General features: G+C 41.0%; 1 protein-coding gene across 2 annotated transcripts in view; it reads left to right on the top strand.

The window, feature by feature from the left end:
• Positions 1-27,778, top strand: part of RAB3B (RAB3B, member RAS oncogene family) — a 57,731-nt gene that overhangs the window by 10,306 nt on the left and 19,647 nt on the right. For both annotated transcript variants that reach the window (XM_086753753.1, XM_086753752.1), the window contains one exon: positions 592-819. In XM_086753753.1, the coding sequence (XP_086609879.1) occupies positions 592-819 (228 nt within the window). The remainder of the gene's footprint in view (positions 1-591; positions 820-27,778) is intronic.

The raw sequence follows: 27,778 nt of genomic DNA, 5'->3' as shown, positions 1-27,778 counted from the left end.
CCCATTGTTTTTTTTTTTCCTTTTTTTTTTTTTTTTCTTTTTTTTTTTTAATTCTGTAAATGTTGAGGACAGAACTTTTCCAAGGATAAAATGGTGGTGGTACATTTGCTAGAAATGCAGATTTTTCCTTAGTAGCCATGAAAGGAATTATTTAGGTTTACTGCCTTGGAGGCCACTTAATGAGTTGCATAGTTGGATGCACTGTCAAAGATTTTAGTTCTTGGTTGCAGTACTCAGTTTATTGGAGCAACAGAAGTGGCACGCTGCCACAGGAGTAAAGAATGCTGTTTCCCCATAGTATTTGAACAATCTGCAATAGCCATCTGTTATTAAACACAAAGTGGTGCAACAGGTGTATTTCTTGGGTTTGGTAATCTTACCAAATGGATTATCCAGTACAAATGGATAATAGAAATTTAAAGCCAGGATTTAAAAGAATATTTCAAGGTGTGTTCCTCTTTATTCAGCAGATAGAGTGGTCATGATACTAGAAAGAAAAGAGATAAGCTAAACATATGGTACACAGTTAAGGAAAACAAATGCTGAACTGCTCTTAAATCTGTTCTTTTTCAATGTTTGTCGTTTTCTTAGATGGCTTCAGTAACAGATGCCAGATACAGGCAGAAAGACACTTCAGATCAAAATTTTGATTACATGTTCAAACTCCTGATCATTGGCAACAGCAGCGTGGGTAAAACATCCTTCCTCTTCAGATACGCCGATGACACTTTCACACCAGCCTTCGTTAGCACAGTAGGGATTGACTTCAAAGTGAAAACAGTTTACAGGAATGACAAGCGGGTAAAGCTGCAGATTTGGGTAAGTGCCAGTATTTTAAAAAATGCTTTATATTAATCCCAGCAAATACATGATAGTAAAAAATAGCTTGTTTGGAAGTAGATTTTTTGATTAATATAGATTTTGATACTTCGTAAGTTTTGCGTGGCTGTATCATTTGTATCCCTGCAGCATAGCTGAGTAAGTTCTCTTTGTATTGCCATCTCACTCAACTGGTGGGACTCCTGGTATGGTCTTCAGCAGCTGCTCTACCTTCTCAGGAATCAGTGTATTATAAAACTGAAACCCAAAGCAGGTCTGGAGCTCTTTTTAGTAGTGTTTTTTGAGTGAGCGCTAGTAGGTGAAGAAGTTCAGTGAGAGCTTATTGAGTGAATTCTAGGCACAGCTTTTACTATCAGCTTATGTCCTCCAAATAAGACACTTGAATCTTCCTGCAACTTGTGTGCGCACGCAGCAGCACCAAGCCAGCTCACTTCATCCATCCAGGCTTCCTCAGGGGGAAGGACAGAGGTAGGCTTCAAACCATCTCTTCTGATGTGACTTCTTGGTAAATCAAATGGGGAGAGAACTTGTGCAGGTAAGCTGGAGGCTCTCTCTGCTCGGACACCCAGTCGTGGACCCTCTTCAGCCTTTTTGAATTACAGCATCCTAACCCAGTTAAAAAAAATTCCTGACGTGCAAGGTGACAAGCAATTGTCAGTAGCTCATGATGTTCCTTTTTTATGGAAAGCAAGTGTTTTCTTTTATTCTATGTGCTGGCAAATGACTTAAACCCCACAGTACGAATGCGGTTTATCCTGATGATGCTTAAACCTAGGCTTAGATGGCTGTGTTTTAAAGTACTATGGGCTTCAGCTGGAATTCCAGTTAGCAAGATTCTTCTCTTTCGTTTTGCATAAAAAGAAGAGAGCTCAAGTAGAAGATATAAGGCTAATATTCTCTTAAAAAATTTCAAAGGAGTTGGCTTATGAACTTGAAGTAGCTGCCTACTCAGTGGTTTTTCCCACCAGTTAAGCTTAAAGTTCAGATCTGAAGATGAGTTGAAACTGTATAGCATTTCTATCCAAATCCTGCCTCAGCTTAGAGCATAGTCTTCTAATTGATCTATATACACTTGATTTATAATTAATCTTTAATTATTGTATTTAAATGTAATATTATGGTAGTCACATTGTTTTTTTTTATTTATTGTGATGATCTTGAATAGTCACAACAAATTAGTGAGAATCTAAAATTAGAAACTTTTTCTTTACCTGCAACAATGTGATTCATTTTATTTTTGTGTTGCCAGGTACAAGGTACAACAAATTATTTAATAAAAGATCCTTTTCATGTTGTAGAATTCTGGCATTGAAACTAATGTAGATAACCTGACATGAAACTGTTTGATTTAATTTAGGATTTAGGTAATAAAAATGTTTGTACTTCAGACCTCGTAAGCAACTAAAGATGATTTCCATCCAGTTTCTCTTTCTTAATCTTGGAACATGAAATTCACTAGTAAGTGGTGTAAAAGCAAGACAGAAAGTACCATGAACTGTTTTGTATTTTTGCAAAGATTCTGGGATTGAAATGAATTAAGCAGTAATCTTAATTAAATCTGAAGGCTTTTTTGGGGGAAAAAAGGCTTTAACATGAAAATAGATGTCAGGTAGATTCCTCAGAGGGACCTGTAATATTGGAGTTACCAACAACACTGTTGATTTTAAATTTATTTTCAATAAATGTTAATGTAAGTGACAGTTTCTAGAGTCTCTTTCTGTGCTCCTTGCATGGCTCCCTGATGTGAGTCATGATTTAAGGACCTTCACAAAACCATTAAGTGTATACCTCTATAAAAAACAGTATTTGAACTTGTTTACCTCCTGCCTGTCCTGAGATTAAACTTGTAATTTCCATGTATTCTTCAGGGTACATGTAGTAGCAGTGAGGCCAATACCATACCAAAACTGTGCCTTCCTGTGTGTAGGAAGGAAGAGTTTTCTTTCCAACCTGTCTTCTGATTACTCTTAAAAATTATTTTACAGCTGCTGTTGAGTTTCTGTGAGTGTGGGGCCCTGTGGCTCCTCTGAACGCTTTGCTTTTGCTTACAGCTTTCCAGTTATATTGACTTTTTTTTTTTTAATTATGCTCCCCCTAAGCTTGATGTTCAGTCTTACCTGAATCAGGTTTAATGTGAAACTAAGTGAAGAAGGAGAAGGTACAAGTGTGTAACTGCTTCAAATGTCTTTTATATAATCCAGAGAGGAGTACCTTTTATATAATCCAGAGAGGAGTACCAGAGAGGAACCGCCAATGTTCTCTGCTCTGTGAAGCCAGGTATCTTTCAGTTCCTGGGTGCTTGTGGAGCTCTCGAGCGCGTGCAGCTGTGGCAGACTGGAGGTGCTCAAGGGCTGTGCACAAATCACCTTCGTTTGTGTCCTACAAATCTCAAGGTGGTGGGGAAGTTATTACTGCTGTGCTGTGATCCAGAGAGATCAGTGATCATTTGGACTTCCTACAGTGACTTTTGCCTGTGTTGAACAGAAGAACAGAATATTTGGGTGTAGGACCCCAGCTACAAAGAGCTCCTTGGCTTTTCTTAAAGCTCAGAAAAATTCACACCACTTCAAGTGCCAAGCAGCTGCATGTAAAGACTAACAACATGTTGCTGTGTCAGTTAATGTCTTTCTGGCCTGTCTCGTGGTTAATATATCCAGTAGAAACTGATGAGTACTTTTAAGCTAGAGATCTAGCTTTTGTGTTTGTGCTGTTTGAGGAAGTCCGTATTTTGTGAATCGGGATTTGAAAAGCTGTCAAGTGTAATGATCAAAAGAGAGTGCTGCTCTGTTCCGTTTTGATGTCATTAGTGGGCCTTTTGCTTTGTTAACATCAACACCTCAATCGCCCAAACTGATATTTTAATAAGATTCCTATCAGTTGTGCTAGTGACCTGGCAGTCTGGGAAATGATCTGCTTTGAAAAGACTTGAAAGGAGTATCTTGTTCGCTTGAGTTCGAGAGGAATGAGATGCAGCAAAGTTATTAATGGTGTTTTTAAGGTAGAATGATAGCTGTGCTGCTAGAGAAGAAAACAGTAAAATGGTCCAGAGAGGGCTTATGTTAAATAATGTTTTGTGCATTTTTTTTTTATTTTTTTTTTAAAGAACTCCAAGATCAGTTGACTGTGTTTTAATTTCAAGTATCTTCTGTCTTGTTTAGGAATGGTGGTTTTATGTAAATTGAATAAATGACTTTTACTTAGAAAGTTCATTTTGTGGTTGGATGAGGCTTGGTAACACAAACATTTCTAATTTAATAGATTAATTATGCAAATATATTAATATATTATGCAGACATTCTAATATTTACATACATGTAGTTATTATATTAGAATTTTTTATACTACTGTCATCTGTAATAATACTTTCATATAAAGCATCTCCCTTACGATATATTTGTAAGGAGCCAATTTACAATACTTCTCTGCATGTGAAGTGTACATGTGGATTATTTCTTTCCTGACCAACAGTTTTGTATTCCCAGAGTTGCTAATTACTGATTACTGAAGGAAAACTATTATATTTTCAGCTAAGTACGTGTTTTATTATAAATAAATCTCAAAGGTAACATTATTATATTCTCGGCAAACGCGTACAGTCAATAGTCAATGCAGCGCTCAGGTTGCCTAGCAGCTAGAGAAGGCCACTTTGTCCGGATCCAGATGGAAGCAGGGTGAGTTAATAAAAGCGATTTTAGTTTTAGGTGAAAACAAGGTGAGGTTTTTTTTTTTTTTTCCTCCTCCTGTGCATTTGTGTGTCTCCTGGTGGTAAGTAATAATGGGGTAAGTAGTAATAATGGGCAGAACTCTTGAGCAATGGAGCATTGAGGTTAACTGCTGAGGGGCAAACTCTGGTCCTTCACATTGGCCCAGTCTAGGTTAATTTCATGAGCTCTTTGGATAGTGGCATAAATTTACTGATGAAAAACCATTGGTGGTATTTAGCCCAAAGCACCTGCACACCACAACGCGTTGCAGACTGCACAATATGTGCTTTGTGTGAGGAATTTCATTACAGTTCTGTTATACTTTTGTACAGCACCCTGCACGGTAGAGTCTCATTTTTGTTGCACATACTGTAAGCATGTATGTGATTAATGGAAATGTTCAAGGCTCTGAGCAACCCGATCTAGTTGAGGATGTCCCTACTTCTTGCAGAGGGGTTGGACTAGATGACCTTTGAAGGTCCCTTCCAACCCTAACCATTCTGTGATTCTATAACGAAATACAGGGTTTGGCAGCTGATGTTATAGCTGACACTACTTTCAACCTCTTTTTTTCAAAGGCAAATAGAGGTTAAATTTAACTTCAGGTTAAAAGGAAAAAGGATGTGATGGTCAAATGAAGGCAGCATATTTAGACTGCAGTACAATTTGTCTTTTAAGGTGCTGCTTCTCAGATTTAAGCTGCTAGGATGAGTATGGCTTTTTCTTTCCCGTTAACAAAAATGTTTCTATGGCTTAACTGCTGAAACCTGTAGGGGTCTGAGATTTGCTGTAGCGGATGTCTGAAACACGTGTTACGGCCTTCAGGCACAGCTGGAAAGAGGGTGCAATGCAACATCGCTCCGTTTTTGTGAGAAGAATCTTTACAAATGGAAATATGACAACTGCCAATTACGCTGAGTGGTAGCTTCCATTACAAAACAACAAAAAAAAAAGTGTAAACCAAAATAAAACCCAAGCTGCCTAGCAGTCCAGAAGGCAAATATGCAATGTTTTAAAAGCTTTTTGTATCACTTGTCGCCCAGATGACAGGATGTTACTGTGCAGTTTGCCTCATATGGAAGGGATTCAGAGAAGTAACACTGGTAACTAAGTTAATTCCTTCATTTAAAGGAGGTAAAATTAGAACATCGTAATACTTGATTGTAAATTTTAATGTTAATTGCACACTTAACCAAAAGCTAATTATGCATTTCAGATGAGAGAATCATCTATTCCCCTGGCATCCCATTCCCATCATGTTTTTGCTAATTTCCTTATAAGCACTGACTTTAAATTTGAATGCTTGCACAAAATTTGTTTCTAAAAAAAGAGATAAGAGTTCTATACCTTAATATAGAGATGCAATAGCAATGGATATCTCTAAAGATCTAATGGGCCTGATTCTGCTCAGTAGATTCCAAGCTGCTGTGAAATCTTCTGATTTGCTGTTTAGACAAAGAACTGAAATGGACAAAGTCATGCTAGTGAAAAGAACAGGTCGATCCTTTTAAAAGAGGCAAGGATTACATCTTATTTGCAGCATTGAGGAGTTATTGGGTCTCAGGAATGAAAATCATCATGGGTGAGTGGATGTAAAGCACTCCTCCTGATGTAAAACACAATGCACGGTATTTCACTGGAGAAGAGATACAATAACAGTTTCTGTAATTCAATTCTGAGGTCTTGGTTGTATCTCGAGTAATAATGCTCTTGCTTTGGGAACGACCTGGTGCTCATGCCACTCTGAATGGTCTTTAGAGTTGCAAGAGTGATATAAGGGAGAGAAATAAAAACTTAAAATCCTAAGTGGTTAGTTACCCCGCTCCCTATTGAATTTATTTCACAGCATAAGCTCGCTGAGCAGGGCATTCCTGTATTTGCAGTTGAACAGTTGACATGGATGGTTTACTTCTGTTTATAGTTAATCACCTCAATCCCATTGTTATCTCATTATAACTCTACATTACAGTGAAGGCCAAATTCAACTTCAGTCTAAGCTCTGTTACCGCCGGAGTTACTGCTGCTTACAGTGTTGGATTTACTCTCACTGCGAGGTGTAATATCTCTTTTCATGCTACATCTTTGCAGAGTTACTAGGTATATTGAGCATTTGCCCTCTTCTAGTGCATTACAGTAAAATGAAAAAAAGTTAGAATACTGCATTCAGAGGTACCATGCTATATCCAAGAGCAAGGTCCAGTGGATTTCTTAGTTGATTAAGAGCTGCTGATAGTTCTGCCTAGCGTGCTATACATAGTTGTATTGGAGGGCAGCAGTGCTGGACTCTGCAGATGGGTATGGTGCTGACAGAAGGCAACACTGGTGACAAGTACCAGAAACGGGACAAAAATGCAGCATGCTCCTGCAGTGTGGAGAGCTGAGAGGCCTATGGCTTGCTGATTAGGTTCTCCCATCTGCAGAATGACGTAACGTTTACCAGGAGACGCTGATGTCAACCTAGATTTCTGGTAAACTTTTCTGGCTGCCCAGCAGATACCAGTGAGAGTGGCAAAGTGGGAAACATGTAAAGCCTGTTTAGGGATAGATATATCTTTTACTAGCAACTTAAGACCTTGCATTTTATAGTCAGGGACCACTGCAGCCTGAAAGTGTGTCCAAAGCATCCTAGCGTGCCCTTCTGCTTCTGTCACAGTACAGGCTTTGCTGTGTTGCTAAGTTGTTTCTCCTTCCAAATGGAGCTACTGGTGCCAACTGTTTTACCTAGCTCATGCATGGCATCCTGTGCTTCTCTTGTGCACTTTTATCTTGTTTGAAAAGTCCTTTGGTTTTGCTAATTCTGCTTCTGATCCATTTCTTTACTAATCATATATCAGATACTCATTGCTTTGCTACTAATTCATGTTAGAAACTGAAACGGAAGGAGGCAAGAGAGTTTGAAACTTGGGAGGAGCAGGTCTGAGTGGAGCAGATAAATGCACTGTTATAAGCTGCTGTGCTTTATTAACTGAAATAACTTCATATGGTGTAAGACTCAAGTGATTAAACTTTGTGTATTACTTAAAGAAGGCTCAATGATAGTATTTTCTCAGCCAGATTCTGACTGGTTAGTCATTCTGACAAACTGGTGCAGACATCTGCACCAGTGCTAGAGGGTAAAGTCACGGAGGGAGAGTGGTGTTTGTAGATACGTGTGTGCACGTATGCTACTGACGTCTATCGAGTGTTACTGCCTCTCTGCTTTTCTTGTGGCCAGCATGATAAAATAAAAGAGAACGTACAGGGAATCTCTGTATAGGATGTTGACTAGGCAGAATATTCGCCCTAATGTTACTTTTGCTTTTGCATGTGCTTATTCAAAGATCCACCTGCTGCTTCCTCTCCTTTGGTCCCTACATCAGTGATAATGCTGTGGCAGTTCTGAAGTCACCAAGTGTTCAAGTGCCATGGTAACTGCATCCTGCTCTGCTCAGTGCCCGCTGGCAGTCAGCCCTTTCCAGTCCTGAAAGAGAGTAAGGTGGTAGACTGGCATGAGTCAGCTTTGATAAGTCCACGGAAAGTCCTTTACCAAGTGGTCTACAGGTCTCTTATTTTCTTTCATTTTTTTTAAGAGAGAATAAAGAGAAATAATTCTCATTGAATATGTTTTGGATTTGTTTAACTCTAAAACTGTCCCACATCATTGAAAGGCTAAAAAAGAGAATTCCAATTGGAATTACCACCAAATGCTAAATTGCTTTCTTGCTGTGCATTTTAGCCTCATACCGTACATGTTTCTGCAAGGCTGTACTACTTTTCCTATAGTTTTCTCTTGGCTCTGTGTTACGCACGCTGACTTGCTCTTAGTGAAATCAGATAGCACCTTTGTAAACACTTTTGCGTTAATGGTAAGGATAGTTCTCACAGAGTACTGTCGTAACAGAATTTGAAATAACGAGTTGTGTGTAAGAGTGAACAAGAAAAGCTGGGGAAAAGAGAGGAAGTCAATTTACTTGTTTCCTTTTTAGAGAATAAGTATTCTGACTGTAATATAGCATGCTGGTGCATCAATTGATTGCATGGAATAACAACACTGGAAATTTACAGCCAAGCAAGGCTAATTAAGGACTGCATTTTCGAAGTCTCTCTTGCATAAAAGCAGAATGATGGATCTTAACCTCTGTGCTTCTCGTACCCTCTCTCAGCCCTTGCTGGGTTGTAGAACTAACAAAAGTGTGAAGAAGAAAATCAGACCTCACCATGTTCATGTGTATGTGTGTGCAGTTCCGAAAGAGACACCCTTAACTTACTTCTGTTGTTGTCACCAGCTTCAGTTCCCACCATGGTGCCAGGCCCACAGAGGTTAACTGAGCCACGTGTGACTTGGGTTGTGTACTCATGTAACATCTTGACAACTTGGTGGACAGAATCAGCCCTCTCTGGAGTTGTCTCCACTGTCATCAGGTTTTGATTGTTCAGTGTTGTTGTAAAATACAAACTTTTTCAGCTGGAATTCTTTTAAACTTGCTCTCTGCTCCCTTTGTGGAGGTGTAGCTGACTAAGGGGAAGGTAACACAGGTTTGGGAAACATGAGAAGAGCTAGTTAAGGGTTTGCTAGCAGTTACCAGAAAAATGAGGGTCTTTAATCTCTTACATGGGTGTGAACCTGGAGGATCTTCAGTACAGGCTTACGTCAGATGTAGAGTTTAATGCTGCGGTAACCTGGCCTGGTGCATCCAGCACCTCAGCGTAAAACACTGAGGGGAGATACACTGAAAGCAAAAAGGTTCTGCTTAGTGCAGCATGGCAGGAGGCTTGCAGCTTTGTGCTGACACAGCTGTGCCATCTCCGCTCCTGGAGCTAGCTCTGTCTCTGGTAAGTGAGGGCCTGTGTAGACAACTCCGCTGCGCGGTGCTGGCATGCCCTAAAGCCAGTGAGTGAGTGCAGTGAGAACTGGCACAGAACTAGAGGAGAACCAAAGCAAGACCATGAAATGAAAAACAAAAAAAACCACCAGTACTTCTAATGATTATGTTAATTACAGTGGAAAGCAACACCAATCAGCAGTGCTCATAAATGCTGGCTTGTAAGCAGCAAGGAGTGGACCCAAGCAGCAAGCCAGGAGAGCTGGGTTCTGCATGGATGGAACTGCTGTCGCAGAAATGTCTGTCGGAGTTCAAGGAGCATCTGGATGATGCTCTTAGTCATATAATTTAGTTTTAGGTACTCCTGTGAGGAGCAGGGATTTGGACTTGATGACCCTTATGTGTCCTTTCCAACTTGAGATACTGTATGATGAAAACGTTGTGGATTCTTCTGAGGTGGTTGGTGTCTGGGCACAGTGCTTCCTGACATGAGGAATGTATGTGTTTGGCAAAGTTCTTCAGCCTGTTTTTATACACCCTTCCTCACCAAACTCCCTCCCTAGGTTTTTTAAGAGTGAGACATGGTGTAAAGTACAGAAGGGACTTGAATGGGTTGGCTGATTATAGGCACTCAGGGCTCCAGGTGAACAGTATTTCTGTCCTGATGCTCATTCCAACTGTTGTGCTGTAATTATGCAACAGCTGAAAATCCATACCTGTTTAAGGCTCCTTATCCCAGCTAAAATGGATCTCCTCTTTATAAGAATGTCCTTCATTTTGAAAATGGCATGCAGGAAAAGTCACTACTGCAAAGATACTACATGAGAGAAATTTGTGAGAACTGCTTAGTACCCCCTGAGTCTTTGGGAGCTGGAACCATAAAATTAATGATTTCCTTTCACTTGTGCTGGTTAATGATTTATTTAGGGAAGAGCGAGCTCTTCCAAAGGAAGAAGCTGCATAAAGTTCTGCCCCCGTGATGTACTTGTTGCTGTTCTGAGTTGCTTATGCCCTGCTTCACAGTAGCATGTTCAAAGCTGTGACCGTCAGTCTGAAATCATGGGCATGTTTGAAATGACTTCAGATTTCCTGCTAAAATTCTGATGTAAATAGGCATAGGAGCTACTTATGAGTCTATCAAGAGACCACGAGAAATATAAAGGGAACAAATTCAGCAAAAATAATCCACAGCGTTATTGTGGCAAAACTATGATTTGAATAGTCTTTTGCCTAAATCTGGAAACAGTCTTGGTTTTCCAGACAGTTACTGTTTTAACAGAAAATTTCACCCAAATCAGTGGTACTTGCAGAATCTGGCTGTAACTTAGTGACAACAGCATCTCTGCATCGCTGTGTCGTTGGCTCGAAGTCATATGGCAGCTCTCCTGTCCGCAGCGCGGGCTGCGGAAATCCTCTCCACGTGGCTGGGAGACTGGGAAGCACAGTAGCTCCAGTTGCGTGTCAAAACCTGATGTTGCTAAGTGATGGCAAGGTAGGCACCTGCCATACTGTTCACAAAATCCAAACGCTTAAACAGAAGGAAATTAATAGCTTTGTTTTCCAGCAACTGCATACAAGGTGTTTATTTGCTCTGGTACTGAAAGTGTCAAACCTATGCGTCCCTTTTACTCCAGCTGGGATCTTCAGAGTTTTAAAGTTCCTGGAATGGCAGCCATTTATCCTGCCTGAGAATGTGCCCTCCAAACATATAATATTATATCTACAACTGCGAGAGTCAGTGCAGTCAGTTTGATGATTAAAAAAACGTAGGAAAAAAACAACCACTTTTTGTCACCTAATACAACTGCAGATTAGAGGTAGTATTTGTTTTCTTGATTATAAGGGCAGAATTTGTGCAATGTGGCCCTCCTTTTTTTAAACTATAGTCTACAAGCCTGAGAAGCATTGCAGCATTGATTTCTTTTTTTTTTTTTTTAATATATATTTTTTTTGTGAAGATAGGTGAAAATAAATCCAGGCTATCATATTTGCCAACTACTTTGGTACTGTTACTAGGAAAGCAGGACATTTTTCACTTCTGATGTATCTACTTACTTTATGGATATTAAAAGAAATTGATGAAGATTTAATTGCCCTGATGCCGGAGGTAAGTCGTGTGTTCTGCTAAAATCTCTCTGCTTAATAAAATATTTGTTCAAAATAGTCTCTCAAAGGGAGATGCTGAGTGACTTTTTCAGTCACGACTCATTGAATCTCCATTTTTTTTAGATGAAAAGATTCCCAAGACATGTTAATTTTAAGATTTCATCTATTAAATTCTTGATTAATAACAAAGAGTGTTAATTTGACAGTGTGTCAGGGCTTGAGGGATTTGTATAACTGATGTTCTCCTTTCGGAAAAGGAGGGATGGTTTGTTTTTTACCAGAAGTGGACTTGCACAGACCCAGACTTGGAACTAGAGACCACCATCTGAGAGAGTTCTCTCTGTGAGGTGCAATCAGAAATGCATCTGCCCATCTGCATGGTCTTCCCTTTATCAGGAGCACGTCCAGTGGCCGTGTATCTGCAGAGGAAGGGAACAGGGGTTTGCAAGAATGAAATCTGTGTTGGTATCAGTGATTATATCCTACTTCCTACTCCTCAGAAATGAGCTCTTCTCAAGTTTTGCACTTCTGCACAGTACCGATTGCACTTTCAACTCGGACTTGCAATTTGGAGATGTTTCCAGCAGGGACTTCTGACTCTAGAGGAGCTTTCTCCCAGAGTCAGATAATGTGTGTTCTGTGTAAAGAAGTGCTCTCTGTGGAGAAGCTTGATGCTTTGGTTCTTTGCTTTGGTGGTCCCAAAGCATCGCTCAGCTCTTGCAGGTTGCTGTAAAATCGTACACATTTAACGTTGCTTTTACAACTGACCTCCTCACTCACTATGAGTAATGAATGGAACAGAAAATTGTGTTTCTTTGTTTTACTGAGTAATGAAAGAGAAAATTGCACTTCTTTTACTGCACAACCCTTGCCAAAAATAGCACCTGACTATATTTTCTCTGGCTCTTTTTCTTTACTATTATTTTACTATATTAAATGCAATCTTTTTTTTCCCCTTTGGATTTCTTTCCGTCTTTGTGCCCTGAAGCTTCAAACACAAAATTTTGTGAGTCATATAAATGTTCTGAGACATGAAATTAAGTAGAAACTGGAGAATGAGTTCTCAAAAGGTTGTGAATGCTGCTGACGTCAATCTCGGATTGAAATAAGAAAGAAGATATAGCTGGCGGATCCTGTGAGGAAGACTGTAAGGGCACTTATGCTAATTCTGTTGTTGGAGCAGAAATTGTGTTTTTATAAATGAAGGCAATAGTCCCAACTGAAGATTTAACAGGCATTCATCTTAGTAACTAGACGATCTTGAGCTTTCATACTTTACACTGAAATTTGCCTTCGGCAGATTCAAATGAAATTGCTTGGCAGTGACTAAAATGAATGGCAGCATGCTTTCTGCTTTTTCAACTTGTAATATAGTTCAGTTTTCCAGCTCTAATTTTGCGGAGTTCCTCCTTCAAATTAGCGCTGCAATGTATGGGTTTTTTTTCTAATGAACATAAGACCATGAACCTATTTAGAGATTTTTTTTTTTTTTATTGATTGTCTATGGGAGAGAACTGAATTCTGAAAGTAGCAAGGAGTCATGACAGTCAATATGTCTTAGGAATTATTTTGATAATATGAAAAATTTACCTTTTAGAAAGCAGTTGCTAATCCTGGTTTTGAAGTTAAATGCACGCAGATTGCGCACCTGTATTGATTTGATGGTGCTATTCAAACTTCCCATAAGGGTAGTGAGAAGAGTGGAAAAAGTGACTAAAGGAAAGGGATGTTTTCCTTCTGGAAACCACTAGGAAGTCATTTGCTGTTAGCTTATCAGTGCAGAACGATTTTGTGTACACGTTTTGAATTTAACAAATTTGGCAGCTCAAAGTTAACAGATAACTGATACACTTGTTGACTACTTTATCCTACCTCCATTCAGACAGTTTACTGGAAGCCTGCATCTAATTGTTAATTAATAGTGTTGCGGTGATCGCTCTGAGTCTAGATGTGTTTTGACTAAAGGGATGTTTCCACTGGTGAAACAGGAGTTGAAGATGTTCAGTCCTTTGTGAAATCAAAATTCTATTTTGGAGAGCATCTGAAAGCAGCAGATACAAGAGTATCAAGTTCAGAGGGACCAAAGTGAATTGAATTGATCCCAGAAGTATTGAAGGAGCAAGGTGATGTGATTGCTGGTTAACTAGATCAGGACAGCAAAGTGAATACCCACATCAAGTTATCTGTAGTGCTGCGCTTGGGTGCTGTTCTGGTGCTGTGAAGAAGACCTTTTGACGGATTCGTATGGGAAGTCAGTTTACAGATTGGTGGCATAGCACATACCCGTGCATGGAATACTGCAGTCAAGGCCAGTATGAAAATGAACAAGAAATATTGCATCAAATTAAGAGATTAAATACGGGCTGGATTTACCTGCAGGTAGCCAGTAGTTGCTCAATAGGAAAGTAACGAAGAGGGGCTGTCTAGCTGGCTACTCAGTGCAAAATGTACTTTGCTTTGAAGCTGAGAAGAGTGCAAAGGAAGAGATTCTGGCTCTTGAAGCCTGTGCACAGTGTTCTGTGAATAGAAATACCAAAGAAGAGGAACCCTAGGAGCTGGTGCTGCTGCCAGCTGTGGGGGTCACCGGAGTGAGTCCGTCCCAGGGCTCAGTCTCCAGCCGCAGGCTCTTTCTGGGAGGGGAGACCAAACCCCATCAATTTACAGGCTGCCTTCTGCTGTAACTCCTTGGTTGCCATTGAAAGGGAGAGCACACGCAGCGATTATAGATAATTTGACTGAAAATTTATCAGCCAGTGGGATATGAGACAACTTGCCATCTATGTGATGACAGTGGCTTTCTAAGGCTTATGACCAAGAATGATCAGGGAGCATCTTGTAGTCACAGTGTACAGTTTTACCAGTGAAGGAAGGGCCTGTGAGGGGTGAGGTCCTTTAAATTACACCCACAGCATTAAGGAAAAGTTTTAAATTGAGAGCATCATGTCATAAAAAGAGTCTGTGGAATTTGTCTGAATCTGCATGTTTGGCCATACAGGCAAGGGAGGAAGAGGAAGAGAGGTTTCAGGGTCTCAGTTATACATCAAACAGTATTGAAAATGAGGTCCACCACAAGCTGGTTTACTGGTGATTGCCTTCTAAGTTAGGAAGATGTTTCCCCTGTTGGTGAAGTTTGACATAATTGTACTTCACTACAATTTTATGTCTACTCCAGAGCCATCTGTTTCTGATCACTGTTTGGATCAGAAGCTTGTAGTGTTCAGGACCAGATGCTGAAACACTTCAACTGCTGATCTGAGATGGCATGGTGATTTCTCTACCCCATGTGAATAAGCACAGAGGCAGAGAAGTACTTCTGTTTTCTGAAGATGCCTGTTTCTGGTTAACTAGCATAAAAATGCTGAATTGGTGCTTATGAGAATTCCTAAACCACTCTTCTGCCTCTGGCAGCGACACTCGGTTATGTTTCTCGTTCCTAAGCCTCTTAGAAGTTTAGCATTTATGAATCTCTTATAATACTGTTTGCTTGACACATTTAGTTAGGCATATGACAGTGATCGGTTGAGAGGAAAACAAGTCGTCTCATCGAGTACAAATTGAGGCTTCTAGCAAGCAGAGTGGAGAGGCAAGCAAAGGTTTCCCACTGTTGGAAATCAAGTTAGAACAGGGCCGTTAAAATAACTGAAATGGAATTAATATAAAAACAGGTTATATGTCCACTTCCCAGCCAACTTCAGACGGTCCACTACGGCTGGTTTTGCTAGCCGTTGCAGTAGGGAGGCTGAGGACCGAGTGGACTATCGGGTGGCTCGGCTCTCACCCTGGTCCCTTGGGATGCGCGAGCACGCTGGTGGTGTGTAATCTTACACGTGATGTTGATTCTGCAGCTAAACTGTGGGATAAAAACCAACCAGGGATCTGCAGTAACTTCACGATGAGTGGTCCTAAGCATTCTTGTAATACAAATGGTGTTAAGAAGTAGTTGGTATTTTAAGCAGGTGCATTTCAGCTTGGCGTACCTTGAAAATTTGACAGCAGCCAGATGTTTAACTAGGTGGAGTAACGGATGACTCTAAATACCATAATATAAATCTTGCAAATGCTTCTGAAGCTGAGACTCCAGATACGCCTTGTGAATTGTTATTTCTCAGAGATCCTCTTTGGCCAGAGAGTAAACTCTTGTCTTTAACCCCTGATTGGACCCAACAGAAACAGCAGGAATTGTGATGGGTCACTAATGACCAATTTCAGCAAGCCAGTTAACTCATCCTTTGGAGCTGCACAAGGCTGGTTGAAAATAGTTATACAAAGTTTTGGGTTTTTTTTTGTATTTTAATGGAAATTGCCCCAGTGTTGCTGTTAGATATAGCTGCAGAAAAAAGCCTTCTACAGCAGCACAGTCTTGCTTTGGTACACAGTTCAGGCAGCATATGGTACACATTTTAACTGAACACGCGGAGAATTAGATTTAAGTTGATTGATTTTGATTACTGACATGGAGATATGCAAATAAGAAGCAATCCATCATGTCTAAAAGACTGCTTCAATTTCTAGCACAGCTGAAACATCATGTTTATATGACATGCATGAAAAGTACAGTAGAAATGTTGGACTATCTTGAAATTTTTCTCAGTGGTTACTCCTTGATGAACAGGAGGAGATGCATTATTCTGATAGCAGCTTGACAACACGTTCCTCTGTCAGTACAAATTAAGACACTGAATGTGACTAGCTACGATAGATATATTTCTTTGCCTCAGGGAATTGGTAATAGTGGTAGTTGGGGGGAGAAAAAACACACAACCCAAAAAACCAAACCAAAAGCCTGCTAACCTGGCAGTAATACAGAGTTTGGACGCTCACAGCTTTGCACCCCCATGCTGAGGTGTGTGCAAACCTCCAGCTGTTGGATGGTAGCAGCCTTCAGCTGCCACACTTTGTGATGGAAGAGGGTAACCTAGTGCTGTTTTTCAGCAAGACTTCTGCCTGTGGGTCAAGAGATTGCATTGCCTGGACAAAATGCCAAAATAACTTCCTGTATCTTAAAAATTTGGAAGGTTGTTCAAATGCAAAATTGAAGTTCCACTAATGGTGTATCGAGGTCTAGGCACCCAGCTCAGACCAATGTCTTCTGAAATTGGTCCTTCAGTTTTTAATTTACTGGAGCCTGGTTTTATTAGATGTTTGTGGACATGTTGCTTAGGGAGAAAAATATCATTGTGGAGAATTTTAAGAGAAAGCAGATTGCTGGATGCAACCTCTCAGACCTGGGGCTACAAACTTTTTCTTGCGAGCATTCAGCATTCAACAGCCTTCCTGTTGTATTGTGTGGGTATGAATCAGGCAAGATATGAAGTGCTGTTCTTTATAAAGTAACCAAGAGTGATAACTCCTTTCTTAATGTAGCTATTCCTCCTGTGCTCCCAAAAAGTTGTATCAACTAATCTGTGTTGTGATCCTGAAAATACTTAATAAACATGCTCTACTCTAACTATACAAGCTAGAACAACCAACTTCACTGTTCTTACCTGTATGAATACGGTATTGAAATAAAAATATTTCTGAATGGCCACCAAATTAAGCTGTGTCATAGCAAGTCAGCTGTTCTCCTTATGGGAGACTTGGCTGATGTTTAGGCCCTAAAGTGTTTTCTGCCTAGCCAAAAATATCCACTTTGTCAAGGAGGTTAAAAACCTTATTTATATAAGAACATTAAGTGATAATCCACCATATAGTCATTGCTAGTAACTGACCTGAGTGACTTATGCACATAATCGCTATAGACTCAGCTGCTGCAGGAGGAGAAGAAGAGTGGGATGTTTCACAGCTATCTCTGCAAGATGTTTTTGATACAGCACTCAAGTAATCACACTGCCTGTGCTACCCAGGTGAGCCATACAAATAGCCTTTATTTAAGTAGAGAAGAGCCTCCTGTATTGAGCCTGAGCAGGAGGAGGGAAGCTTTGCTTATTTTTCCCCCAGGTCCTGTGGTGGGGTCAAGGTTTGTGTTTGAGCAGGAAAACTGTCCCCCTTGGGCAAGAAACTCACAGGTAAGGGAAGCTGGTGAGTGCCCACAGATGGCAGAGCTGCAATTGCTTTCTCCCAGGGTGGCTCCAAGGTGAGCACAGCGCTTGTTGCACAGCTGGCAGTAGTGCCAGTGAGGTTGCCCTGGGGACCCTGGAGTTGAAAAAAAAAAACACCCAACCCTGGAGTTCTGTAGCCTTTAGGCATTGTTATGTGTTGAGAGGAAGAGATGGCACTTCCTTGAAGGAGAAAGTCTCACTGATGTGTGAAGTGTTGCTCCATAGATAAGCATGGTGTTCTCCTTGGGCACAGCATGATGCAACCTGACTTTTCTGCTTTTGCTGTATGTTTTGCGGAGTCATTCATGTGACTTGAGCATGGTTGCTAAGATCAGGAAGTGGTCTGCTGATTCTTAATCTGCTCCTGGATGTAGCAGATGACAGGCTTGTTATGTCCATGAGGTATTTTGTATATGATATTAGTAAAGTATAGCTTGTCAGTTAACACCTGTACTCATTCAGATGGGTAAGCAGAGAGGCAGTAATGGCAAATGAAGTAGGCTCTTAATGCGAACCTATGAAACCTAATGTTTCTCTGTGTCAAAAAAATCTATATTTCAATATAAATGCATAGCTACCTCCAGGATGGCATTTCTTTTATTTTTCTTATATATATCAACTCCTTATTCCTTGAAACTGAATTCCTGTTTTACTGTAGGAAGTACACAAAGTAGTCCTGGTCATGGCTTTGTCATACCTGTGTCTATAAATACCTGTCTCTCACATGCCTCAAGTTTGGGTCTTCTCTGCAAGGCCAGTTTGGGATACCAGTAGGTCTAGGGCACTAGAAGCGGCCAGAAGTAATCAGTGGAGGCGGGAAGGCGATTGGATAGTTGGGAGGAAAACATTTGCAACTAAAAGGTCAGTGAAGAGATAAAGGTCCTTGCAAAGACTCAGCAGGACTCCTAAAAGGTCCTGGTGATGTGCCCTTGTCTCCCTTGCTTTAATACAGTATGACATGCTTTCTCCTCATTTTCTGAGTTTGCCCCTCTAGTGCTGTCCATCTGGAGCGACAGGAGTGCGCTTTGTAACTGGCAGTTTGTTGTTGCTGTTGAGCAAGTGAATTAATGGTAGATCAGCTGCTAATCTCAGCTGAGATCAGACAAACCCAGAAAACTCCAGCTTCTGCAGCAGCACGCCTGAGAGCAAAATCCGGTTCAGATGCTTTGTCTGAGGTTAGCTTGGAAAACTGCATCTGGAAATTATTTCACTTTCAAATTGTGGAAACTATAATGAATTATGAATAACAAGCTGGTGACTCCAGTGAACAAAGACATTCTGAAGAAATCCTGTGGTGGTTATTGCAGCTTCTCACAGAAAAGGATGAATGAGTTTGCAGTGGAGAAAGTACAGTTCTGTGTTGCCTTTAAAGTATTCAATTTTGTGTTGGAAACACAAAGCTGGAAGGAACAATGGTACCATGGTAACTTGTGATCTTTTTAATCTGTCTTACAATATTGTAAAACTGTTTACCACGGCAATATCAAGTTAATGTAGCACATTCTTTCTGAATTTCTTGTTTTCCTTTTTATTATAATGGTGTGTTTGAAAACTCCCTGATGCTGTATACTGCTATTGAAGCTTTGCAGTATCTTCAGTACAACAAAGATGCTAATTATCAGCATTTTTGTTATGGGGTCTAGTTGATTTTTTCCTTCACTTGTTAATTTTCTTTAACAATCCTGTTAACACCTGAGAATTCTGACCTAAGCACAGCCTAATTGAGACATAATATGAAACCTGTAACTGAGTTTCTGTTCTCAATAGGTAATTTCATTAACTGTATTTCCATCACTTGCTCCTGAAATCTGAGGATGATGTCTGAGAAATGGCTTTTCAGTAACCACGTGGACGTAGAGGTGATGACAACTCTGCTTCTCCAGAGTGTGGTTATAACTCTCGGTGCGGTCTGTGCACTGATCTGTATTACCATGCTATGAAATTGTTCTACATTCAGACTATTCCATAAGCTGACAAAATGGAAAAGCTTCTGCATGGTGTGAGCATATGTCACAAGGCATCAGATCCTTACCTGAATCTCTTGGATGCAAACACAGCATCAACAAAATGCATCTTTGCCTTTGCGTGTCAAGCTTTGCCAGATTTCTTCACAACTGTGGGTGCTGAGTTTGGCCAAACCCCTGGAAGTGACAGAAGAAACTCTACACAAAGATTCAAAACACAAACAACCAAACAAAAACCCTAGGAACACCCCCCTAACCCCCCCCCCCCCCCCCAAAAAAAAGCCACCAGCAGAAGCTGGTCTGTGATTATGAAATAAAATAACTGATTGAAGAGTTTTCCTTCTCCATTGAAAATTTACGTAGTGAAATAAGCGTGAAGTCCTAAACCCACTGAGATCAACAGCAGTTCTTTGGCCTTACTGACTATGAGAAGGATAATATCACTTTATCATCTTTAGTTTCTAATGTCCCTTGGGAATTGCAGAAGCTGAGACCCATTCAAGCTGAAAGGAGAGGCTGCCTGAAGAGCTGGTCCCTGCTGGTCTGTGGCACAGCTGAAGAAGCGTGTCCCCTGCCCAAGGAAACTGCTTATTTTGCCTTTGTAAGCCTTGGAACATCCTGGGATGATCGTTGTGACTTAGCTCATCCAAACACAGCTCGCTCTTCTGAAGTTTTTTAATAAGCCAGCCCTCCTATCTTCTTTTTTGCTGTTGTTTTGACTTATTTCAGTTTGTCCTTTTTTTTTTTTTTTTTTTTTCCTCCACCACGACATGTCACGAGGTGTCTCCTTCCCAGTAGTGCAGTCTCTGCAGCAGATCCCATTCCCTCTGGGAAAGTCCCAGTGTATTTCTAGTGTGATCCCTCCCATTTTCTTTCACGGGCGGAGATAAACCTCTGTGTTTGCCAGATGCAGCTTTAATGCCTTGCTGTTTTTCTTCTTTCCACACAAAAATGCGGCCTCTTCCATTTTTGAAGTTGCATAGCACTGAAGCAAGTGTGGATGAAAGGTTGTTCCTGTAGGTCTTGCCAATAAGCTGTTTTGAAAGACAGCACAGATGTGGAGGTCGTTTATGTTTACATCTCATTTCACAAGATAGACTGCAACTAGTCTGTTCATTAATTAAAAGGAAGTAAACATGTGCCAGAATGTTGCCGGTTCTTATCTAAGAGATTTTATGTAACATTTGCTGTCTGTTGATACAACTAATAAATTCAGGGCTGATTCGATATGATGTCATTAGTGATGCGGAAGGACACTTTGAGATTAGAACAGAGTGCGTATATTCTTTATCACCTAATACTTATTGTTTGACTCCAGGAAGAGCACGTGCCATGGATGAAACTTTGCAGCACATTTATTTATGCCCAACTTGATAAAGATAACTAGGATCTAGGAAACTTTAATCACTAAGCATCAGGAAGGCTGGCACAATGTACTGCTCAGCTGCGGCAAGCCTCTTTGTTGAGGATTAGATCATAGAATCATAGAATGGTTTGGGTTGGAAGGGACCTTTAAAGACCATCTAGTCCAACTCTCCTGCCAGGAGCAGGGACATCTCCAACCAAATCAGGTTGCTCAGAGCCCCGTCCAACCTGGCCTTGAATGTTTCCAGGGATGGGGCATCCACCACCTCTCTGGGCAACCTGTGCCAGTGTTCCACCACCCTCATTGTAAAAAACTTTTTCCTCATATCTAATCTGAATCTACCTCCCTCTATTTTAAAACCATTACCCCTTGTCCTACAACAGGCCCTGTTATAGAGTTTCTCACTGTCTTTCCTGTAGGCCCCCTTGAGGTACTGGAAGGCTGCTATAAGGTCTCCCCAGAGCCTCCTCTTCTCCAAGCTGAAAGCCCCAACTCTCTCAGCCTGTCCTCACAGGAGAGGTGCTCCAGCTCTCAGGATTCCCTTCCCTCAGCTGCAGGTGTTGGCAGGAGATGAGCTCTGATGCTACCATATGGTCTGCCAGAAAGACTGGTTAAGGGTGTCTGAGATTTATGGGAGCTCTCAGTTTGTGAGACAGGATGCACTTGTTCTCACACGTGTGCTTTGTCATTGTCCAGTAAATGCTGGTAGGACAGGGATGAAGTTTTGTGCTTTCCCTTCACACTTCATATGAAGAACTAGCAAAAGGAGACATCTAAGCAAAGAGATTTGGATATTACTGTGGCTTTCATGATTTTTCAGCTGACTTAGATGAAGAGTAAACCTTTGGTGAAGGGAAATTATTTCCTCTTTGGTACATTGAATGGAGAGAGAAGACCTGGGTGCCATGTGAGGACAGAAGCTGTGTTTTTCCTTTCAGTTCTTTGTATTAATTTTATTAATGCTTTAAATGGCAGCATATTTTGTTCTCTGGACTCTGCTCTTCTGAGAATGGTGATTGTGGTATGAGTGTACCAGTGAAATGGAAACTAATTATCTGTTTCCTACAAGACCAGAAATCATTCTGTTCTGCAGAGAGGCCAGATACTGTCACTTCCCGAACCCTGGTATAAAGCATTAGGGTAAGGTCCAGGCAGCCCACGCCAAAGCTTCCCCTCCTGCTCTAGAGCCTCCAAAATTGGGTCAAGTTACAGTTCTTTGACATCAGAGTAAGGTAAAATAGTGCTGGGCAGAAAGTGCAGTTCATTTAAGTGTAGTTTTGTAATGTTTTGAAGGAGTTATGCTGTTGCTGAAGTCATGTCCCCATAGTGTTAAAACGTCTTTAGCTCATTGGCAGATCTAATTCTGCTCGTTTCTACCTTATGCTTTGCTCCAAAGTTTGCTTTTGCTCCCTTTTGGTCAAGGGGAGTGATTTGGATTGGAGTGGGACCAAGAACAAGTCCTAAGAGCTTTCTTTTTGTCTCTGTCATAGTAATGAACTTGCATTCATCAAAATAGCGTCTTGTTCCACCTTCGCCAGATGAATTGCGTAGCTCCGCGTGAAAGCAGAGGAGCTCAAGCTGCCCAGAAGCTGGTTTCATTTGATAAATGTTTCAGTTCATGTTTTCCCCAATGCAACAGGACAAATTCATTCCTAAGCTGGGAAGTGTTTCTAAAAGTGCAGTGGTAATGGAGCGCAGAATTGCCCTTTGCTGAAGTGAGCCGGTGGTCCAGAGTGTCCGTTGTCAATTTTCTGCTGGCGGACAGCCTGGGTAATGTAGGAAGCAGCATGATGCTTATGCATGAACTTGTGCTTGTGTTATGCCTGATACTGTGATTGCTTCAGTTACAGATTTGTTGACAGACCTTTGCTTGCTTGGGGTGATGCTGTGCAGTTTCCCTATTTTCTGAAGGTATCTTAACATAAAATGGATAGAATATTATAACGAATGATGCCTCTATGTTTTTGTTGATCTGTAAAGCATCCTAGGCCTTTAGTGTTCTGTACAGACATGATTTTGTGCTTTCCCTGTCGCAGATAGGATTTTCATTGGCTTTAAATAAGATGGTCTGGAGTTGTCAATAGCTCTTTTTACAACCTTCTTTTCTTGGGCTGAGGTCTGTAACATGTTTTGACAAACAGACCACATGGAAAATCTGCTTTTCCTCTTATCTAGAAACGTAGCCTCACGGGAGAGAAGTCAGCACCTCTGTGTATGCAGTATTCTTCACTAGGGTCAGTGGATGCAGACAGGACCTTACAATTCTTCAGGGCTTGTTTTGTATAAAAGTTCATTGGCCAAATGGCATCTCCCCAAATCTAGGCTGAACTGAGTGGTAAGTACAGGCTGTGCTTGAGAGCCTGACTGGTGTCCCACTGGTGTCGGTGGCTGTGGACAGGTGAACCTGGAGGCATGCAGCAACACAGCTGCTCTCCACCGGAAGAGCAGGTACATGCACCCTGTGGGATGCCAGCAGCCCCTGTTGGAGTCTTCCCTGCCCCGTAGATCTGCCCCTGATAAAAGTAATTCTGTTGCCTTTGGCTGAAGCTCGCTCAAATCCTCTAAAAAGGGTAAGCAGTGCTGCTGTAGCAGAAGTTTTTCCTGCTCGGGTGATAATTCTTTGACCCTTACCACTTGTGGACGTGTGCACACATTAGCCTAGCAGCAAACTGGGTTTGAAATGGTCTGTTGCTTTTATGTGTCACATTGCATAATAAATCATTAGAAATATGACAGAGTTCTCCACCAGTATTTTTCTTGTCAGTATTCATTCTTTACATTGGTTGACTTCAACTGTATGAGATTCACACTGGTGTGAACATCCATTAACGCTCATTTTCCAGCTGGTTATACTCAAAGGCAATGTAAGGTGGGCCCAGCAGCATCTGTCCAACCTAAATTTGGGCCAGAATTTTTCACTGAAATCCTGATCGTCTGAAGTGCTGACTTGAAATTCTCTTTAGTATCAGAGTTGTGGACCTGCTGCAGAACATGCTGTGATTGACCCAGCTGTAGTCTGCTTGCTAAATCTGTTTGAAATGTATTCTGGCATCTTGGGGTCTTTTTAATGAGCCAAGTCTTCAAAGATTTTTTTTTCTTTGGTTTTCTTCTCCTCCCCCCCCCCCCCCCCCCCCGGCTTCTTTACCTCTGTCTGCTGGGTTCCTTGGCAAAACCATTTGTCCTTGAAAAAAAGGACTAGAGGAATGGATTTTGGCTTGGTTTGCTCCTAAAATGAGCTTAGGTGCACTGTCTTTAATTTAGAAGAAATGCAAAGTGATTCCTGCCAAGAAGAGCTGCTAAAAGTCAGTTTTCTAATCAGCTGATGAAGGAAGTCATTGGGATATATCAAGCAGGTGATGATGGTAGAGAAAATCTGATTGTAGCCCTGTTTGATCTTAGAGGAGGGAGCAGTAGTTCTTGATGGGTAGGGACTGGCTGGGTGAGGACTGGAACTGAGTTAGGAGTCTGTTTGAATGTCAGATAAATTAGTCATGTGTCCTTCCTTTTTTATGATGCCGACACCATGTTTTCTTCAGCTGGGAAATCTGCTGTGGTTTTCCCCTGTCTTTCTAAAAAGCTAAATACGAGGACGTGCTTTTCATCTTTAAGATATGAGCCGCTGAGGCGCAGAGTCTGTCCACTGGCCGAAGGCTAGGAAGCAGTACATGGCCTAGACGGGGCAGGGAGGTGTTGTGGTGATGAAGTGACTAGTACAGAGTAAAAATACCAAACAGCAGAACATCTGGCATAGAATCTGGCATAGAATCATAGAATCATAGAATAGTTAGAGTTGGAAGGGACCTTCAACGGTCATCTAGTCCAACCCCCCTGCAAGAAGCTGGGACATCCCTGACTAGATCAGGTTGCTCAGAGCCTCATCCAGCCTGGCCTTGAACGATTCCAGGGATGGGGCATCAACCACCTCTCTGGGCAACCTGTTCCAGTGCTCTACAACTCTCATTGTAAAAAATTTTTTTCTAATATCTAATCTAAACCTACCTCCTTCTAATTTAAACCCATTACCCCTTGTTCTATCACAACAGCATGTATGTTTACAAGTATTTGCTCATGACCCTTGTTCCAAATGGAAAGGAGGAGACAGCATCACCGCAAAGGTGAGTGAGCTTACAAAGGCGTGCACAGGCCCGTAGGCACTGTAACCACGCGACAGCCCCAAAGGGATGTCACAGCTGCTCACTGAGCGCAGCAGAGCCACCTGCAGCTGCTACACAATGAAATTTCTAGTTCAACATCTGGACTGTGTGGTTATAATAGAAGATATTACGGTAAATGGTAGCAGATTATTTTCTTTGTCTTGTGCTGTTACTGAGCATCATCATGCGTGTACTGTTGTGGTTGACAAAGAACTTGAATTCTAAGCCTCTATTTTAAGATGCTTACGACTAGTCCAAAATAGCTGTCCTTTAGCTGAAAGTTTTCCCTTCTATTCTGAGCAGAGATGTGGGTTTACTTGGAAAGTTTCAAATTCCATTTGATGGGGTTTTTTTTTACATTTTTGTGAATTTAAACAAAAAGCCCTTCATGTCACCAGTGAAGAACTGCATCAGATTTATTTCTTGCATTGCTTTTCAAAGTATATGCACATTTCTGTCAAATATAAACTTATAAGACAGAGGAGTCTGTTATTGCTAATTTTCCAACATTTGGAAAATGTATTTAAAACTCCACTGAAACGAGATTCATACCTCTTTCTGTTCCTTTTTATTTACCTTCTGATTTATGAGCTTCAGATTGTTCTTGGATTTTGTTGTCTTTAAGCTTTCGTTCTGCCTTCTTGAGTGCTAGAACCTTAAATATCTCTATATTTCTGTTTAATGCTCACTTGAATTCAGCAGCGGGGCTTTTTTTTTTCCTAATTTGGGAGATCATAAATTGGAAACTGCCTGATCAACTCTTAATTTCCACCAAAAGTTATACATAAAGGTTTTAAAGATCTTAAAATACTATTATTTCTTTATTGACATGTAGTTCTTAAAATAAATTATGTTTGGTTATTTTCTTTTTGTCTTGCTGCTGCCCTTCAATTTAAAGCGCGTGTTCTTGCCTCACAGTTGTAATTTGATTTGGTATTTTAATCTTAGAGATACCATAAACACATTCCCAGAATTTCTGAGCACTTTGTCTTAGAATTGATCCCTTGGACATAATATTTCTAGGGGGTTCTTGTGAAGCATGAGGCTTAGATTTACCCCTGATTGACTACGAAATAAGCTGGAATCTTCCCTTGATAGAACAAGCCCCAGAAGTGATGCTCATAGCAGAGCACTGAATTTTCTTACAATTAGGTGTACTAACAGGTCTTCCAGGCACAGAATCATTGACCTTCATAAACACCTCTGGACATCAATATTTGCTTTGTAAATGAGTTAATGGCAGGTCTTGCCAAGAGTCGTGCGGCTGTGGTCCAGGCTGGGTACCACCGCGATGCTGCCCAGCCTCGCGCAGAGCCTGCTCCGCTCAGACCTGAGCAGCCCCTCTAGCTGCCTGGCTCTCTTGCTGGTTACCATGACATTTGATCACTAGAAATAGGCTCCGGGAAGTCTGGGTCTTGTTCTGCTGCTCTCGGAGCTGGGATTTGCTCCGTTTTGCTTGCCTGCGTTTGAGGGGGAGGCTGGCTGATAGCACTACAACGCTAAATCCCTTCACCTGTCCTTGTTCCTTTCCAGATCAAAAACCCAGGCTTCTGATTTTAGATAGATTTGTACTGCAGATAATTTGACTTCCTCCTCACAGATTTTGCATTTGTTCTTTTGGCAGCTGATTGATACTGTACTGAGCTTTTCCGTTCTGCTGTGCATCTCTGTGGGTTCGCAGACCGCGGTTACGACCCACGCAGCAGTCGCTGGGCTGTAGCAGGACTGTCTGCAGGACCGTTTAGCATGTCCATGCTTGCTCATTCACAGTAGTATAGTGCTGAAATACTCTAACTGTGATTAATTTATCTGCTCCTCAACAACTCTAGCTAATTAATAATGCTTACAGTGGCTAACACTGCTCAGACATCTGTGCACTGTACAGCTGTTCTTATAGTGGCTGAGTAACAGAACTAAAGAATGTATGTGGGATAACTAACAGTCTTGCAAAACTGGCAAAGTATTCTTATGTAACAATACATTCAGTGCCTAAAATGCTTCTTATTCCAAGATGTTAAAATTTTCTTAAATATTTTTTATCATAGCAGTGATGGTTTTATCACTTGCTCAGAGAGGGTGGGCTTTCAAATACATCGTGCCTCTTCAACTCTGTTTGCTGTTTATTTGAAGCTAGAGAAGTGGAAGTTGGAAGTAGCCATGTGGTGCAGATGCTATATATTTTTATTACTGCTATTTTTAAATTTTTCTATTAAGGTAACTGAATCAGGAAGAATAAAAAAGTATCAGACTGATCTTCATATTAAGTCCAAGTCATGAAAAATAAGACTTTTCAATTCAATAAGATTTAAGAAATGTGCACAATGAACTTAATCTTTGTGTGTACCTCCTCATGTAATTTCTCTTTTGCAGCCATTGTCTTTTAAATACTCGAACAGAGAAACTCAGCCTGCAAAAAGATGAGAAGAACAGATAACATCCATAAGCAAGCAGCCCTCTTTCAGTCCTCCTTGCTTGCTGTTCGACAGATCAGGAAAGGCAACTGCTGCTAATCTTCACTATAATCTCAAGGCACCTGGGAAAATGGAAATTTTTTTTCAACATCTTAGCAGATCATGAGCAGTAGTGTTAATCACAGTACCTTGGCCTGATTCCATTTGGAAATTCTGCTGGGCACATGCACCCCGTTGCATTCTAAGCAATTCACTGTTTTCTCAAATGGTGCGGAGTTGCTGAGCAAAGTTAGAGCTGTGGCTTTTCAACCACCAGAAATGTTGTAATGGTGGGCGAGGTCAACCCACACTAGCTTTTCCTCTTTATCTGTCAGTGTAGTTTGCAAAAGT

The sequence above is a fragment of the Chlamydotis macqueenii genome, chromosome 8 (assembly GCF_036417535.1).
Source record: "Chlamydotis macqueenii isolate bChlMac1 chromosome 8, bChlMac1.mat, whole genome shotgun sequence".
Classification (NCBI taxonomy): domain Eukaryota; kingdom Metazoa; phylum Chordata; class Aves; order Otidiformes; family Otididae; genus Chlamydotis; species Chlamydotis macqueenii.
This window is presented reverse-complemented; position numbering and strand designations above follow the sequence as displayed.